The 19,077-nt window shown below is 37.0% G+C and overlaps 1 protein-coding gene across 8 annotated transcripts in view; it reads left to right on the top strand.

Annotated features, from left to right (window-relative positions):
* Positions 1-19,077, top strand: part of EFR3A (EFR3 homolog A) — an 83,082-nt gene that overhangs the window by 33,909 nt on the left and 30,096 nt on the right. For 6 of the 8 annotated variants that reach the window (XM_083822254.1, XM_083822252.1, XM_083822251.1 and 3 more), the window contains 5 exons: positions 1,871-1,992; positions 5,856-6,005; positions 12,738-12,875; positions 18,117-18,195; positions 18,848-18,983. In XM_083822254.1, coding sequence (XP_083678380.1) covers positions 1,871-1,992; positions 5,856-6,005; positions 12,738-12,875; positions 18,117-18,195; positions 18,848-18,983 — 625 coding nt within the window. The remainder of the gene's footprint in view (positions 1-1,870; positions 1,993-5,855; positions 6,006-12,737; positions 12,876-18,116; positions 18,196-18,847; positions 18,984-19,077) is intronic. The other 2 variants (XM_083822253.1, XM_083822249.1) reach the window with 1 other exon arrangement.

The raw sequence follows: 19,077 nt of genomic DNA, 5'->3' as shown, positions 1-19,077 counted from the left end.
CTCAGAACCTCCACAAATCAGCATACTGTAGATCATAGTGAAGTGCTTTGGTTTCGTCTGTGTGTATGTGGGTAACGCGATGATAAAAACAGCTTCTACATCTTGGTAAATATACAAGAAATGCCTCAGCTTGTGCTTAGCAATTGGTAAGAAGAATACAATGTGGAGGGAAAAGTAGAGCAATCTTAGTGGGACTTTGCTCTGTTTCAAGGCAGAATCAGCGCTGTGTTAAATGTTTCCTGACAACCTTTCCTTGCCTTTTTTTCTTCTATGTGTGATGTGTATTTAAAACTTACAGTGATGGAGAATCCACAGTGTCTTTAGGCAATCTTTTCATTTTAGACAGTAAAAACCCATCTTTCTAACTTAAGTAGCCTTTGCTGCAGCGTAAGCCTACTGTTGCTTTTCTTATTACCACTGAACAAATAAAACAGCGTACTTCTTTTATTTTTGCAAATATCTTCGATAAGTTGTAAGACTAGTATCTTTTGGGGAGTTCAAGGCTAGGTAATGTTTTAGTTTTTTTAACAGGAGTGTTTTATCTAAAGCTTTGTTCATCCCTAGGATGAAGGACAGTATTGGTTAGTTAGTGTCTCCAGCTGTGACGCTTAACCTGGGTATGGTATCTAAGGCTTATTAGTGCCAATTAGATGGTAAAAATTTCTTCATAGATCTCACAGGTAATACAGACTTATCACAATATATTGTTTGTTTTTTTATTATTATTTTCATGCCAGTGTAACAGCAGTGACTTTCATTGAAGACGTAATTTATTATAATCCTAAGTTTCTTTTCTGCATTCAGCTGTGTCTGACTTGTATTTGTACAGCTGCCTTAAAATGGTGTTTTGCATTTGTCATTCCTAAATTATTGTTTTGATATGTTTTTTTTTTTTTCCAGGTCCTGTTTCCAGTTTAGAGAGTTCCAGGCATAAAGTGTGCTTCTAGCTCTGGCCAGCTTAGTGTTCTTTGTAAATTTGATAAGCCCACTCTATTATCTAAATTTCTAGTGAAACTCAGAAATTATTGTATTCCAGACAGGCCTCTTCAGAAGTTCACTTAGTACCTTATTGCAGTTTGATGATTTAAAAATGTTAGTATGTTTTTAAACCCTTTTGTATCTGTCTTATGGGGATTGTTCTTTTGACAATGTTTTTCTAGCTTCTTTGAGGTGTTTTTTTTTTTTTTTTTGTCAACAGCATCACTGAAGTTAAGATATGGCAGGTGCTGCTTCATCTGGATTCACAAAATCTATTTCCTTGTCAGAAGAATAAGTTAGGCTGTGTTGATGTGATTTGTTCTTGACAAATCCGTGTTGATTGTTACTTATCCTTTTGTTACTTTCTAGATGTTAGCAAATTGGAATTTTTATTTTTCTGTGGAGTTTCTTTCTGTGAATGGAATTAAAGTTGACTGGTTACAATTCTGACTTTTTTTTTAAGATAAAAAAATCTTTGTAAAGTTAGAATTGACAGAACTCTTTCAAGTTTATTTCCCGTGAACTTTGATAAGTCGGGATGTTGCTACTTAACCTCCAGTGAAAGTGTACCATTGGATTGCTTGGATTGCATGAATTAATGACATTTACTATTCAAGTGTTAGGTGTTTCCATGTTGCATAAGGTGTTATTTGGTGCAGTGGCATCATAATAATAATCATAATGACCTAAATGAAGTTCTAGTGGAAAGACTTTTAAAAGAAAAGCCTCCTATTTGACTTTGTTTTCTCTGAGGCTAAACATTTAAATACTATAAAATCTGGTTTCATTCTTAATGCACTATTTTACATTAGTCTTAGATGAAGCTTAATATTCATTATCCTCTTTTGGGAAATTGCTATCAAAGGCTTTTTTATCATATTTTGTTTTCCAGTTTGTCAAATTTGCCAACATCGAGGAAGACACACCTTCATATCACAGACGCTATGACTTCTTTGTGTCTCGATTCAGTGCCATGTGTCATTCGTGTGACCACGATCCAGAAATACAAACTGAGTAAGTGCCTTACCATATGTATTGTAGAGAACTGGCTGGCTACAGTCTGTAATACAGTTTCTTATTATGATATTTGTTGGAATATTTCATTCCATTGGAAGAAAATGAAAGTCTGACTTTTAACTAGTACTGAATATTGTGAGTCTTAGGTACATAGAACTTTTAGAATGTCCAGGTGGAATTTTGCCTGATTGATGCCTGCTGGATTGCATGGATTCTCTCCAGAAAGGCACTGCTTATTACTGTAAATGTGTGCAAGTTCCGTAACTCATTTGAGAAACTAATGGGGCTACTCATATGAATAGCAAAAATATATTTTGAGTTATTTGAGAATGATTCATTAAAATTGAATTTTATTAGACGTCTGTAGTATGATGCTGTGTGAAACTGAAATGCCTTCATGAATTTGTATTACAAATTTTTACATTATTATGTAACGCTACATTTTTTTAACTTCAGCTCCACCTAGTGATTTGTTCTTTACAGGAATTGTCAGTCAGTATTTAACTCCTGAGCATTTGAGAAAACCTTGTTTTTCAGACTATATGATTTGCATCTCTGCTGTACTCATTTTTTCTGTTTCCGTACATTAAATTGTTCAGCCAACTATGAAAAATCCATACACTGAACACTTACTCAACCCATGTTAGGTTAGCTGCAATGCGTAAAGATCTTCTTAGTTTGCAGTTTCAAAAATCTGCAAACTGTCTTTTCAAAAATAATATATTCTATATTTTTAAGAATAAAGAAAATTAATACAAATTTCAGTCCTCCTTCAGTCTTCTGGTTCATTCCTCCTTATTTTTCGTAATTCTCTGCCATCGTAGTTGTTGTCCTGTTGCTGTTTGCAGGGCTCTGATGTAAACATCTCTCTTAAAAAGATCTGTCTCTAAAAATATAGATGCTTACAACAGATGTTTTTCATCCTGCCTCCCCTGTTTCCATTTAGGAATATTATTCCAGTGAATGATTTTACAGGTTGGCTGCACAGATTGTTCTGGGAATAAGTGAAGGGATTTTGCTCAGAGACCAAAGGTAACGCAGACTTTCTGCTGGGGAGAGACCCTTCATCAGGGAGTGCAGTGACAGGACAAGGTGTAACAGTTTTAAACTAAAAAAGGGCAGATTTAGATTAGATATAAGGAAGAAGTTCTTGACAGTGACAGTGGTGAGGCACTGAAACAGGTTGCCCAGAGAAGCTGTGGATGCCCCATCCCTGGAGGTGTTCAAGGCCAGGCTGGATGGGGCTGTGAGCAACCTGGTCTGGTGGGAGGTGTCCCTGCCCATGGCAGGGGGTTGGAATTGGATGATCTTTAAGGTCCCTTCCAACCCAAACCATTCTGTATTTCTTAACCACGTGTCACTGGTGAAGCTGGTGTATCACACATCTACTTCATAACTTAAGTTTCTTTCAGTATATTTATTTACCTGAAGCTGACAGTTGCAAAATAGTATTCATAAATGTTTTAAAGAGATTTCTGAGATTTTGCCTTTTAGGCTTAATGAAACTAAAACAGAAATAAAATATTAAACTCAGCATAAAACATTCCATAATAGGTTAGGATTTAAGCTCAGTTCTGGATTATTTTTTTTAGAATTTCTTCCACCTTTGTTGCCCCTCACAAACAAGAGGTAATTTTAATAATGAACTAGAACATGGAATGAATCAAGATAAGATATAACCCTCATTCATCTGCCAAGTATGATCAACCAGTCCTAAGGGTACCTTAAAGTAACATACCTCAAAGGTATGATTATTATTGGAGGAAGAGAGCTGTGGTAATCTTCTGATTTGCAGGTTATCAGTCTGCACTGTTGTACTTCAGTCTGCAATGCTGATATACCCTTAGGGTGGAATTCAATCCTAGTGTTGTAAGACTGCACACAATCTTGATTTAAATGTCGTCTCTGCTTTAATACCTATCTGAGCCTTGTTTAGAGGAAATAAATCTTTCCTGTATGTGGTGAAATATGGTGCTCTGTGCCGTCCTTCAGTACCTCAAACCTCATTTCTTGACCTCCTGCACAAGAGAGAGAGCATGAAATTAGTGCTAATAACACTCCCAATACAGAAGACATGGCCTTTTTTCCCATGTGTGTCAGTGGGAGATTTTACTCAGGTTAACGAAATGTGTAGTAATACAACTTTTTCCCATCATCGTAGACAGTTTGAATGCATCTCTTCTGAAATAGATCTTTAAAACAATGACTCCCCTCTATGAAAACCAGTCAGTCTTGGAGTTGGCGTACTAGATTTGCTGTAGGTACTGAGGTAATTCAGCAGAACAAATGAGCTGTGATTCCAGATTACCATACTAGAAGCAGTTATCACGAGAAGTCAGTGTGTAGTTGATAGGGCCTAGGGTGTATTTCAGCTCCTCCTACAATGGACGTCTGTAGCTGTTGTTTATCTGCACAGCTTGAGGTTCCACTGGATTTACTGACTTGAATGCGAGCTTGAACGTCATCTAGACACGTAGTCAAATAATGTAGGTTTCTGAGTCTGAAACAGAATGTCACCTGGCAAGTGACATTTCCCTTTCAGCAGGGGGGCCTGCTGAAAAGCCACTGTATCAGCAAAACTTGATTACCTGAAGAATTAATAAATAAAAAGGAACTAGATTCTGACAAAAGAAGAAAAAAAGAAAAGTTGCTTCATCTTAAATTCATATTGGAGATATTTGTAGGTGACAGTAGTTGCCTGTGTAAAATGTTTCAGTGATGGGATTTTGGAAGCTCTCTGTCTTAAATGTCAATCTTAAGGTTCTTAATATTGGAATCTTAATATTGAATACTGCGCTATAGTTGTACTATAGAAGTAGCAAGTGCTTTTCTAGTTGTTTGTGTATCCTTTTCCTTTTCTGACTTACATGTAATACCATTAATATTGTATTGAAAGGTCTAGAAAGGCTAGATTCCTGATATTGGATCCTATTTGAATGCATGTGGATTTGTTCAAATATAGATGAAAAAGAGGGAGGTACAGTTTTAAGGTATTTATACATTTATATTTACAAACGTCAACTCGGAAGGTCATCTAGTGAATGTTGCAATGTAGTGAATTTGACTGAACAAAGGCGAGTGATACGTTGTCCATAGTGAAATTAAGATTTCCGTTTTGAGGGATTTATTTTCATTAAAAAAGTAAATTCAAATTTTAGCAAAGCTTCGCTGTGCTTATTTCACTTGATGTCTCTATCATCCTTTCTTCTACTTGGTTTTAATAAGTAAAATTCTACTCCTAGCCTTTATAATAATGCCTAATGACTATTATCACTTCCGAAAATACTGTTTTGCCATACATTTCATTGTACACATTCTTCTTTTTGTCCAACAGAGTAATGAAAATAGCTAATAGCTAGACTAAGTCTTTCTTAGAAGTTGCATTAAATTTTCTTTTGTTGTTGATCAGTCTCTGTTAATTTAGTTCAAACAGTTTTAGAATGAAAGTGATGGTTTCTTTCGTGTGTCAGGTTTAAGCTGACAGAATTATCTTTTGTATGTTTTCTTGTTGTTTTTTTATGACTGGTCATCTTCCATAAATCTTTAAAGATCTGTGATTAATCCGCAGTCTTAAATACACTTAACTGTAAGGACTTGATCACAGGGTTGTGGTAGCTCTTGCATCAACTGAGCTGTGCTAATTTCACATTTTTTTCAACACTGGTGTAGGTTGAAATTGCAGCTGATGGGTAGTAAATTCCATAGAGTTGATGAGTTTTTACCCAGAAATTTCCAAATTATTGCTTTTGAGGACTTAATGGAATTCTACCCTACATAATTGCTACTGTCTAACAGGCAGACAGCCATGCTGCAAGGTGCTGTGCTTCTCTTATTTCATAATTCCTTTTTTCCTTCCTTAGGATCCGAATTGCTGGAATCAGGGGCATTCAGGGAGTGGTTCGAAAAACAGTTAATGATGAACTTCGAGCAACTATATGGGAACCTCAGCACATGGACAAGATAGTACCATCATTGCTGTTTAATATGCAGAAAATAGAAGATGTTGACAGGTATTTTTATTCATGGTCACTGGTGTGTTTCTTGAGCAACCTTTTAGTTTTTATTATGCTAATCTTTTTCTTATTAGAGGAAATCACTACTGAAGTTTACTAGTCAAAGTGTTCTTGAAACTGATAACAGAGCTCTGCTTAACAGCTGTTAATGTTTTTTGTCTTAAAGTCTTTTCAACTGTCTGTATTTATAAGTTATATATAGGAGTATATATAACTTAATATGTAAGTATATATAACTTGTTCTGGCTTCTCTCAGTATAAAACCATTCCAGAAGTTGTACATCCATGTTCACTTTTTAAGATTTGTAAACTCTGTTCTTGTAATATGATGCAGAGATCAGTAAGCACAAGTTTGTAGGTAATTCAAATGATTTTTTCCAGTTATATTTTTTAAAAATTGAGGGTTTAACTCCTGTTGAGTCATCAGTAGCAACTGTCTGTTCTGTCTACAGCAGTACTTAAGGTGAAGATTGAAAACTTCTTGATATGTAGGCACATATTTTCTGCTCTCAGTAGCTCCTGGGCATATTTACCTGCCAGGTTTGCTTTTAGAAAAGACATCTGTAATAACCAATGTTGAGGATTATGCCAGTTACCTTACTTTACAATAGAAATGTCACTTTATTTTTATCCATGTATTTGTGCATAAACACTATGTAGGTGTAAAATATGGTTATTGATAGCACTGGGAAATTTCCACATATCAAAACTAACTTGAGCTGTGCAAAAAAGCCTAAATGTTTGTGTCATGTCCACCCCTACCTGCTCCAAAACTTGCTGGGTAGGTTCAGCAGACTTCCTATAACAACATGCTTTTCATGCTTTCTTATGACACAGCTTCTGCAATCTGTCAGATTTTTTTTTTCTTTTTTCATTCCTCAGCTTTACTTTTCTTTTTTTCCTATCGATACCTAGCTCTTCTCTGAAGTAAACTTTCAAACTAAATAACCGAAATCGATATTTGTCTGTCTGTGCATTCTGTATCTATTTACTGCATATAGCTTGGGGCCCATGAAGTACATGCAGAAATACCACTTCGATTTTACATCTGAAGAGAGATCTGAATAAGAGCCAAGGTTTCTGAACCTGCTCTTTGAACAAGTTTGCCTTTGCTTGCTCTTACAAAGCTTCTAGATACCCTTTCCTTCATTACCCTTTACAGTGCCTCCAAGCGTACATTATAAACCTTTATAAAGCCAAATTAACTACTGATGGAAAAACTGACTCAGGTGGGATTGGGATCAACCACTTAAAGCAGATCAGTTTATATCTACTGCAGAACTCATTTTTGTCATTTGTTTAGCAATGCAGTGGTGGTGGTGGAAAAACAAATCTGTTAAAAAGTGACTGTTAATTAAGTATCTGAACTGGCTTCTTGAAACTTTTCCTATAATGCACATTCAACAGAAGAAAAGACTAATGGTTTTCCATGTGGCAAGTAGGGGCCTTATATGATGCACATATGACAGAAAAGCTGAAAACAATATTTATAAATTGTTGATCTGCTGGCCTTGAATGATGTTAGAGAATTTCTCATTTTGTTTTATGTGACTTCATATTTGTGGACCACAAACAGAGGCATCTTGAAGAGTAGGAGTAAGAAGCATATTGTTCTGGCAGATGGAATCAAAGCATTATGTGAGAGAGCAGAAATTCTAGAAAATACCCCCTACTGAAGTCCACAGAAAATAACCATTTTTGGTTAAAGCTGAAGCACGCACATTTAAACTTTCCCTTAAATATCATTGTAATTGTTACTTGTGGAACCTTCAGAGCTTAACTTAATATTCTGAGTATGTATCACGAGACACTTTTTTAGTTGAAGATTGAATTTTTAAACACCATTTTTAAAAGATACTTGTATTTGTGGTTTATGTGTCTGCATGTCTGAATGGATATTCTAGTGAGGTGACTGTCAGACAAATTTGCTTGTGTAACATATTCTAAAAATCAGATTACTTTTTTTACTTAGTTGCACTTCACTCCAATCTTGTACTGCAAAAAAATTGTAATGCATACTTCAGTATAAACCTGAAAGACTCTTCTTCCCCCTTACACGTTTTCTAGAAGATTCAGAACAGTCAATTATCTCCATTTATACACATTTCTAAAGTGTGGAAGGGATGGATGAAATGGGAAATTGAAAGGGTGTTTTCAGTTAGTTTGTAGCATATTCTTCACAATAACTGCAAAGCTAAAAGTGTCAGCCTTATTTAAGGCATAAGGACACTTTAACACTTGATACAGACTTAAGGGTATATTAAAAGGATTTAAACTTAATGTTCATATAAATTCTGGTTTAGAGGTAGATTAGAATGTATTTTTTTCTCAGGGTAAGTGAACAACAACTGTGAATCATAGTCGAACACTTCTGTAGCTGCTCTGCTCAAGTTTTCCTTAATGTATCCCATCCCATCTTGGCCTATACTGGTTTTGTGGTATTAAAGCCTCAGCTGTGAGCTGTTGAGTCGTTCGGAGCCAGTTTTAGCTGGTGGTTAGATGTTTGCTTTAGAAACTTCTATACTTCAAAATGACCCTCCTTCCAGCTCCTTGTTGCCACATTTTATTACAGAGATCACCCCCAAGAAGGTAGGTAGGACAGATGAAGGGAGTAGTCCCTACCCATTTCATTGCAATATGCATCTTTTTCTTTCTTTATTAAGAAAAACCGCTTTTAATTTAAAAATGTAAAGGGGTCATTTTTATAATCTTTGTCTTTCATTTGTTAATGATGGAATGTTCATCAGTGAGAAATACTGAGAGCTAGCTGCTGTTAAAATTCAAAACCAAAATGTGATCCCTACAGACAATGGAAGATCATTTTGAACATTCAAATGGTTAGAATGTGCAAATCTGAAGACTAAGATTTCAGACCAGGAAGCCTGGTTTGCAATTTTTTCTTGTAACCTATTCTGAGTAAGACTCCAAGCAGTACTAAGAAGTCCCCTTCTGTGGAATTGCATATACAAACATGCAAAAAATAAGTTATTTTTACTGCCTTTTAACTAGAAATCTTCCACAAGTTAGCTCTGTGCTTTCTGCAGTTTGCCATCTTTTTTTTTTTCCCTCTCCTTTTTAATACTGCTGTGTTCTAGGGAATCTGTGTCAAAACAGCAATGAGAATGACAGTTATCCCTGCACTGTCATTTGTATCTCCTCTGCTCTGAGGAGGATGCCCATATGTCTACACCAGAGTACAGGGGAAAAAACAGAGATTGAAGGGCACAGCAGTTGGATAAAGCTGCAGTTTAAGTGGTGTTCATGGTGGATTATATACAGATTTTCATGCCATTTACAATTCTAATCATTGTGCATTTGTAAAAGTATTTCTCATTACTTAACTAACAGGGTGCCTGGGGCTTTTCTTATTATTAAAATCTGAGGAGCTAGCACTGTTGTAACGTCTGAAAATCTGACCTCATCAAAGGCAACAGCTGTTATTTTTTTTTTATACTGCAATTTTTAGATTGCAGTAGTCTTGAAATACTAGGAGATCTTTTCCTTTTAGAAGATCTTACAGCATACAGATGTTACATGTTAATTTGACTCACAGCATCTCAATATTTAACTTTTTATAATGTTATAATGCTGTGGTGATGCCAGAGTGAACATTGCATAAGCTGATGCTTAATGAATGTTCTTCTAGACGTATTTAATGTGCAGGCTTGCAGACTTTAGTGTACTGATTTCTGCAGTCTTGAAAAAATAAATAAAAAACACATTTCCTAATGCACAGATGCATAATTTTAATGTAGGTGAGTGAATTCTCACTTAAGTTTCTAATATGTGTTTTGTGTTTTAAAAAAAAAAAGTAAACAACAAAAAAAAACTTGCCACCTGTAGGTAGAGAACTTGTCAATAAGTTATATTGCACCTTAGTGGGAACCATTTTCTTTCTTCTTATACCTCCTATTTCAGAAATGATCAATTTAAATGAAACATGGGTGGTAGCTTAATAGTATGATGTGTGAAGCAGTTAAGTTCAGAAATATATTTCATTTGCCTTTAATTTTCTGACATAACTCAGGTCTCTGTGTGCTGAAAAGGGCACTTGGATAGGCAGAGGAAAAGAAAGGATAGCCAAATAATAATAAGCAACATTATAAAGGCTTGCATCAAAAATGAGAAGTGGCAGACTGGAAACTTTTCTAGAAAAGCTCCACCGTTCACTGCTTATAGTGCAGGTGCTAATTTTAGGTTTTGCAATGCGAGGACAGGCTGTTACCTTCAAAATTCAGTTGTAGAATTTGGGCCTTGGCTGGTTTTAGTTTGTCCAAGACACAGCATGGCTACTCTAGTTTTGCTTCTTGTGTCTATATTCTGTCTTTTCTCAGTACTTTTACTCTCTTTCTGCTGTGTTGATTTTAAATAGTCGACCTAATTCCCAGTCACCAAAAGAAAAGAAATAATTGCAAATGGCAGTGTTTGAACTTTAAGAAAGCTTGGTTATTGGTACTGTCAGTACTACAAAACATTAAAACTTTGTTTAGTACTGCAGGATTTAAGTTGTAAGTTGAAACTTCCATATGAAATCAAGTGCTATTTGCTGATTTTAGTTCTTCCATAATTTACAAGAATTTCTATTTCGGATTAAGGCATTCATTGGGGGTATTTCAGTGCCTGAAGAAATAGTAGCTTTGCTAATAATAAATTCTCTTCACGCCCATAGCTTTTTCTCTCTCTTCCATCGTGTTATCATTTCTTACTGTTCTTTACTATCAGTAAATTTTCTATGATTGAAATAACTGTGGTATTAGCACCTTATAAAGGAAGATCACAATTATTTCAGTCATTTAAAGGACAAATTTCTCTGCAAAACTTCATGTAGATAACACCCTTCAATGTGTGTTTTTCTGATGCAAAGTGTGATGGTCTATATTTTGCATTGCTGTTATTTATTTTCTTACTGAAGAAGTCAGTTGTTATATTGTTTACAATAATCCAGTAAAGGTTTTTGCAGTAAGGGACAGGAGAATTCTCCTTCAGCAAGGGCCACCTTTATAAACACATAATGGAGAAATTAACATCAGTATCTTTATCTTAATATTTCCAAATATGGATATGTCTATGTTACTGGTAACATTCTATGTGATAAACATAATCTGTGTGATAAACATGGTCCAGTTGCCCAAAAGCATCATAAAGGTGAAGAATTCAACTTGACAGAGCATTATGTTTAAGTAAGGTGAAACATTAGAGCTTTGTGTACTGATGCAGACTCTAAGAAATAGCTCCTATGCTTGCTTTTGAGTCCTTGTGGTGGGTTAGCCCAGGTTGAAGGCCAGACTCCTACCCAGCTGCTCTTTCACTCTCCCTCCTCAAAAGGACAGGGAGAGAATAGGATGGAAAAGCCTTGGATTCAAGATAAACACAGGCAGGTAACTTAATTTACCAGTTACCGTCATGGGCAAAACAGACTTGATTTGGGGAAAAGTAATTTAATTTATTGCCAATTAAAGTAGATTTGGCTAGTGACAGACAAAACTAAAAATAATAAAAAATAATTAAAAAAAAAATTCTCGTTCCCCCATCATTCCTGCCCCCTGCCCCAGCAGGGATGGGATGGGATGGGATGGGATGGGATGGGATGGGATGGGATGGGATGGGATGGGATGGGATGGGGGCTGTGCTCAGCCCCCCCAGCCCCTCTCGGCTGCCCCTTCCTCCTCACCCATGGCCCTGCTCCAGCGGGGGCCCTGCCCCGGGCTGCAGCCCTTCAGGAACACCCTGCTCCCGCGGGGGCTCCCCACGGCCGCAGCTCCCTCAGGAAATGTCCCCCTGCTGCGGCGTGGGCCCTCCCCGGGCTGCAGGGTGGAGATCTGCTCCAGCGGGGGCTCTGCAGGGCTGCCGGGGAATCCCTGCTGCCTGTGGGCCTGGAGCCCCTCCTGCCCTCCTCCTCCTGGGGCCTGGGCCCTCTGCTGCTTCTCCCTCGCCCTGGGCCTCCTCCTCGGCCTGTGCCCGCTCTGCCCTTTCGGAAATCTGTTTTCCCCGAGGTGCTGCCAGCTTGGTGCTGGGCTCAGCTGGGCCCTGCCATGGGGCCATTGGAGCCACCACAGAGGCCCTGCAGCCCCCAGCCAGCACCTGGGCATGGGCAGCCAGCACAGTCCTCTCCATAGTGATGTTTGTCACCTTCTAATTGATTGTCCCCTAATTTCTACATTATCTAGTTAGAGGTAACTGTGTGGGTGACAGTGTTCTAATTAGTTTGATCAGCTTTTTTTTTTTTTTTTTTTTTAACTTGCAAGCCATCTGTTTCTGCAGAAATATTAAGAGTTTTATTTAACACCCACCCACATAGTATGGATTCAGTAGTGGGCAGGTGAATGAGATCATTAGTCTGAACAAAATAAGTAAGATTCTGCACATCTCTTGCCATGGTCTTCATTTCTCACTTATAATGGGCAGTATTTAATCAAAATACAATGAGTAACTAGTCACATCAGTATTATTAGCCATTGTTTTTGCCACATACGTATTTACTAATATAGTGCACAATACTGGGTAAACATGAAGGTCTATATGGTCCTGGTGTTAAATAATAAAATGTTTTAATCAGAGTTCTGTTTTTTAATGCATATTTGTTACATATGCGTGTTGATTCTAGCCTGGATCAACAGTTTGACAGTGGACAACAGTGTTGCAGTGAATGTTGTAGAACCAAGAGGATGTATGTTAAGGAAGATTAGTATTAATCAGTAGTAACTTGAATGTTATTTTGTCTTATTTCAGCAGAACTGGCCCTCCATCCTCTCCTACAGGAGGAGAGAAAGAAGAAAATCCTGCTCTGCTGGCTGAAAACTGTTTCAGAGAACTGTTGGGGAGAGCCACCTATGGAATTATGAATAATGCTGTCAGACCAGTTTTTGCGTAAGTTGGAAATTCATGGAAGATATTAAGACATTTTCAAATTTCATCCTCTAATTATGTTACATTAATTCCTTCCTTCTTTTCAACCTTTAGGATTCTGCTCGTTTTTTCCATATTTCTTCAAAACTTTGCCCTTTCTTTAAACTCACCTCCTTGCTGACTCTCTGTTAACTTGAAGATAGATGCGAGTCCCATTCTGCTGATTTCAGAAGTGTAGTGTAATGATTTGGATGGGTTGTTGCCATAGCTGGCATTTCTTTATAGGGGGAAGCTGTTTGTTCCTAAGTATTGATGACTGTCAGTAAGAGAGAAACCAGGTTGCACAAAGGAGTACTGTGCCCAGATTAATAAAGATTTCTACTTTCTTGCATTTTTTTCCAAGACCCATTTTGATATTCTGTGAAGAATGTTTTTAACAGCTTAGTTACCAGAGAACGGCAGATGTGTACACGGTGTGCACATTATACACAAATGCACCTACAAATTTTTGCTGGTATGTTAACGATCAAGTCCAGCATCTTTCTGTTTTGTTCTTGGCATTTTCCCAGTTGTAGCCTTAAAAAAAAAAAAAAAAGTGTGTTATGGAAAAAAAGCTTCAAACATTAATGTAACTTAAACCTGCATCTTTCACCTCTGCTAGTATCTTCAAAGTAGATATCTCAGCAGAAATCTTTGAAGGAAGCTGTAAGCACAGTGCTGCTACTTTCAGGTCGTGTCTTTTCCTGGTCATGAGGAGGGCTGCCTGGTCCTTCCTGTAGATCTTCAAAATACTCATCTGTTATGGGAATACCTGCTTTTAGGTGGTGTAGTTCTTGCTACAGACTCTAAGGATGTGATTCATACACTGTAAGACTTTCAGGCTACTGAAAGCTATTTTCAAGTTACTACTGTTAAGCACAAACATGAATGCAAACTGAATGTAGGGAAGTTCATTTACTAAATGAGGGCAGAAAGCTTTTGTAACTACTTGTTATTCTCCCAAAAGTATTGAATGCGAAGAACCATGGTATTATCCTACTTTCCAAGTGCATCCATTATACTGGTCCAATAAGAGTTTAACTATTGCAAAGTAAAGTATTATAAAGTTTCCATGTTTTCCTGCATTTCAAAATTCCATTCCTCCAGAATACCAGCCCAGCGAAGTGAACCTTTAGGTACTAAGCAGCCTGGATGGACTATCTGGAACTATATTGCAGCTGTTTTCTTACTGCTTTTAACTTCTTCTTAGGGATGTATTCCATAATTTGTCAGGACATGCTGTCCTGGAAAGTCTTTGTCTTTTTTGGTCATTATTTTTCTGTTCAATTTCAGGAAGAATAGCCAAATAAGTACATCTTTTTGTAAGTAACTGCCGTAAAGAATTAGTGTTTTTAAGGAACAAGAGATGTGAAAAATGAAGTTTCCAAGCTCTGCTTTTTCTGAACAAAAACCTAGTGCTCTATCTAATCAGCTTCACTTTGTGAATGAGCAGAACTGATAAAAAGAAAATTTGATAGTTAGGCCATTGCACTTTTATCTGATTTGAAAAAAAACAGACTTAATATATTTATATATGATTAGGAAACAATTTCCTTTAGCAGTTTTCAGCAATTGGACAACTTCTTAAAAAGTGCTGGAAATAAAGATAAGGCCACTTATTATGGTGATAGCAAAGAAGATGCAGGTTCAGTTCCTCACCTGAAGGCTTGCTTCATGTGGCACTGGAATATTAGACATGTTTTTTCCATCATGAGGCTGAATACATTCTAAGATTGAAGGATTAAAATGAATAGAGTTGAAATCTGAAGTCTCGTGGTCTGGGTTTAGAATGGCCTCTGTTCTCCTTGCCTTTGGCATAAAATCTCTATTGTTATAGTTTCTCTATGTTTAGTATCTAGAAAACTTCAAAATCTGTTTTTTCATGAAATCTGAGAGGCCTATCTGGCAAACTGCTTCAAAACACTTTAAAGTTTTCTATTAATAAGATATGAAAAAATGTATTTTATGTCTAAAGTCACGAGATATTTAGACTTACAAGAAATTTAGAATGAATTTTCAATGATGAGTAGGTGAGGCAGATCCAGAGAGATACAGAAATCTAAGACAAACATCTTCCCAAGTATAACAAGTTACACCCTGTTTACTTCACTGTATTTCCATTCTTGTGCCAAATCATCTGTGCAAGGGTTTTGAATATTATCAAAAGGCTGGTGTTCCGTGCTCGTTCAGCAGATCTGATGCTTGAGATTTTGTTACATATACCTGTACAGGCTTCAGTTCTGCTTTTTAATCATCAGTATTGATTTATCATTTTCTACTGTAAGGATTGCTTTCATTGGTAATTGTTAATGTGTGTGAATTTAGGATCTGTTAGTTGCTCTCACTTCATAAAATAGTAATTTGCACTAGTGGTTCTGCTGTTGCTTTTCGTTTGGGAACTCTAATAATGCACATTTGCTATATACATGCAGCAGGTCTTAATGGAAGGCAGATTTTGACATTTGTTAATCCAGCATTAAAATGTTTTTCAATTTTACTTAGATATTCTTTATTGAAAGAGCTATGATTGGGGGAAAAATTAGGCAAGATGTGTCTTGATTTTAGCTAAACTAAATGTATCATACTGAAAATGTCATCTGTGGTCTTTTTCAAAACCATAAAACTACATTGAATACACTGCCTGCATTATGACATGTAAAATATATCACCTATGTGAATCTAATATTCCTTTTCTTAGAAGGAAAATTCCAGTACAGAAAGTGTGTTGTCCATTCAGCTATTACATAAAACATTAACTTAGGCTGTCATATTCCCCCTGCTGTCTTCCCATCAGTTCAGCTACATGAAGCAGCTAACGTTTTGCCTTTCTGGAAGAAGAGAACTGTATGTCTTGTTTTGAGAGGGAAGTTGTTTTTAAACAAACAAACAAAACCAACCTTGATTTAAGATGTAGTTGACCATGATCTGTTTGAATTGACCTTTGGGACAGGTAAAGAAGTGCTGTCAGGTGTAACAGAGAACACATACGAACCTAAAAGATCAAAGGATCAGTTCCAATCAGAAAAAGATAGTGGGGAATATGATGTTGTATTTGATGAGACAACAAGAAAATAGGTTAGCTAAAATATGCAGTCATGTACAAGTAATGATGGACCCTACTGGAATGGTATTAGGGAGAAAAAAGACATGAATAAACATTGTGATCTGCAAAACCTTGAAGGTTAAAAAAAGGTAATTTTGTATGTCTTTCTGACGCCAAGGTAGGATTAAATACACTTGTGTGTTTGGAACGTACACAAGAAAGGTAGCCATCGCCAACGGGTACTCCAGTTTAATAGTTAGTAATGCAAATATGCTATTATCTTGTCAGGCCAGCTTGAAATTTACACCTTTAAAATTATTGGAAATCTTATTGCTATAGGGATTTGTATTAGCGGTATGAAATATGTCAAAAAGGCAGTACATTTTCTTAGCTCTGCAATGGACAGAAAGATAATCTAGGGCATGAGAGGGTGGTTCTGCTTTTGCTGGTTTAATCAACCTTGAAGGAGACCTGTGTAGGCTGCTGGGTCACTAGGCTGGCAGCAGCTGGCCACTGAGTTAATTGAGACCTCCAGATTCTGAGTAGAGTAAGTTAAAGCATCCTGTCAATCCCTCTGTGTTGAGTGCTTACTTCTTTCACCTGTATGCGTTCAATTTTGTTGTTCTGAAGCATCATTAGATATTTATTACGGGCTTTGGGAAAGGTCAAACCAAAAGTGATTCAGTAGCTAAGATACCTATTTAGAAACATTGCCGAAATTCAGTTTCTGTAAAAAAGTTTTTGTTGTTGTTGTTGAACTTAAATCATCCTGATGAAAAGGCATCCCTAATTGCTTTTTCCATTCTTCCAAATTTAAAAATGCACTTATTTTTGTCATGCTTTTCCATAGCTCCTTTTTGGAAAAGCCGACACGTCCTACCGATACCTTTCAGCACGGTGCTTAAGCTGTATTTCCTGTCTTTGCTTGTAACTGACAAAGTTTTTAGTCAGTGGTTCTGTTCACATTTAAGTAGAGGCAGGTACTTTTATTGTTCTGATTTTGTTTTGGCATTTCTTGAAGACAGTGTTGTGAGTGAAATGCTTTGGAATTGTATGGGAATATATACACAGAGAATAGTTCTTTTAATTTTTGGTTTCCAAATATGTTATTCTTGAGACCTCTTTGAAAATGAGAATGGCTATTAGGGTCTTTTCTGGATGTAACATTCATCTTTTTGTGACTCCTGATTGAAAAGAAATTCTTTATCTTACTTGAACTTTAAGTTTGTCAAGGTGCAAACTATGTCTTAACCATCTTCTTCAATCTTTTCATATAAATGTGCATGTAATATCATGTCCATTTTTATGCATGCACTTTGAATGCAAATGGTATATTCTGTATAACCTTGGTATGACTAAGATTGCTTAAATTTCTGAAAGCAGATCAGATTTGGTTATGGGAATTTGTGTTACAGCCAGATGTTTTGCTATTAAATATTAAACCTTGAGAACAAATTATTTTCTGAAGTCCCAGATTTCTCACCTAGTTAATAAGTCATTGTTTAGAACCTACATGTAAGGAAATAATCCCTCTGAGGTGAATTTTTAGTAAACCGTAAGGGAAAACATTTAATATTGTACAGGGCTTACACAGCAAGGCTTTGCTAGTGTGGGAGCTGAAGGGTGGCTATAACCTGGAGGAGGCTGCGGCCCATGGAGAGCCCCCTCAGGAGCAGGCCCCGGGCCAGAGCTGCAGCCCGTGGAGAGGAGCCCACACAGGATCAGCTTCAGAAGAACTGCATCCTGTGGGAAGGGCCCCGTGCTTGAAGCAAGGGCAGAAAATGAGGATGAAGGAGCGGCAGAGCGCTGGGGACTGACCATGATCCACATTTCCCTGTGCTATTTAAGCAGAGGAGGTAGAAAAGGATGGAATGGGGTGGGGAGGGAGGAGAGGAGGGAAACGTGTTTTTAGTTTGCTTTTAGTTCTCACTGCTCAAGTCTGTTATCAGTAGTCTGTAAATTACACTGATCTCCCTTATGCTGTTCCTGTTTTGCTTGTGATGGTGAGCAGTCTCCCTGTCATTATCTCAACTCATAAGCTTCATATTTTCTCCCTGCTGTCTTTTTAAGGAGGGGGAGTGAGAGAGAGGCATGGTGGTGCTTAGCTGCCCATCAGTGTTACACCTCTACAGTTACGTGTGTGGAATGTCATTATTTCAAATCTCTTTTTTTTTTCATAGGCATTTAGACCATCATAAGCTATGGGATCCCAATGAATTTGCTGTTTCCTGCTTCAAAATCATCATGTATTCTATACAGGTAGGGTTTTTTCAGGGTTTGCTTTCCTCACATACACATTTTGAGTACATGGGTTAAATGCCTACTTCACAGTAATGCTAGATAGTAGATTAAGTCAATGAATCCAGAAAATCCATTTGCATAATTCCTTAATATTAAACTTTTCAAATAATAACCTAATTGCGCTTTGTGATCAGAAGTTATTTTACCAGTGGGCAACTGCTGTTGTCTGTTGCAAAGCAATCAAAACCTGACTCTTGGATTGTGTAAAGCACAGACACCCAAAAGATAAAGTCATGAAATTCCAGCTTTGTAGAAGAAAGCAGAGTTTACTCAATGTTTGTATCAACAATGCATTTCTGTAAGATCAGCAAACTCCTTGAACTGCAGTTAGCTGAATTAAGTAGTATGTCATGCATCCCCTGTTCTTGCAGACACTCCTAGATACCTGAATACCGTAAGCGTTTATGTGCTGGGCTGCATGGATCTGTGTGGTATCACGTGTTATGGTAGTTTTGTTAGTCCTTATTTAATCATGAATTGAAATTTAAACAAAGTTGTAAGAATGTTGTAGAATAGGAACATGGTGGTGACTATAGCTGAATAGTGTATGAGTTTATTCTTTATTAAAGTCACAGATGAAGCTTTTTTCTCATTTTCTCTTCTTTAATAGGCACAGTATTCCCATCATGTAATACAAGAAATTCTCAGACATCTTGATGTTTGCAAAAGGGATTCACCACGAGTTCGTGCTGGCATTATTCAAGTTCTTTTGGAAGCAGTTGCAATAGCAGCTAAAGGATCAATAGGTAAGTCTTACTAAAATAATGGCATCAGCCAAAAGATAGATTTGAGGGATGGTGTTTGTTTCTGTTTGTTTTCAGACTATTAAAAACATGTATT

The sequence above is a fragment of the Anser anser genome, assembly GCF_964211835.1.
Source record: "Anser anser genome assembly, chromosome: 2".
NCBI lineage: Eukaryota > Metazoa > Chordata > Aves > Anseriformes > Anatidae > Anser > Anser anser.
Note: the sequence above shows the minus strand (reverse complement) of the source record. Positions and strands in the feature narration are given on the sequence as shown.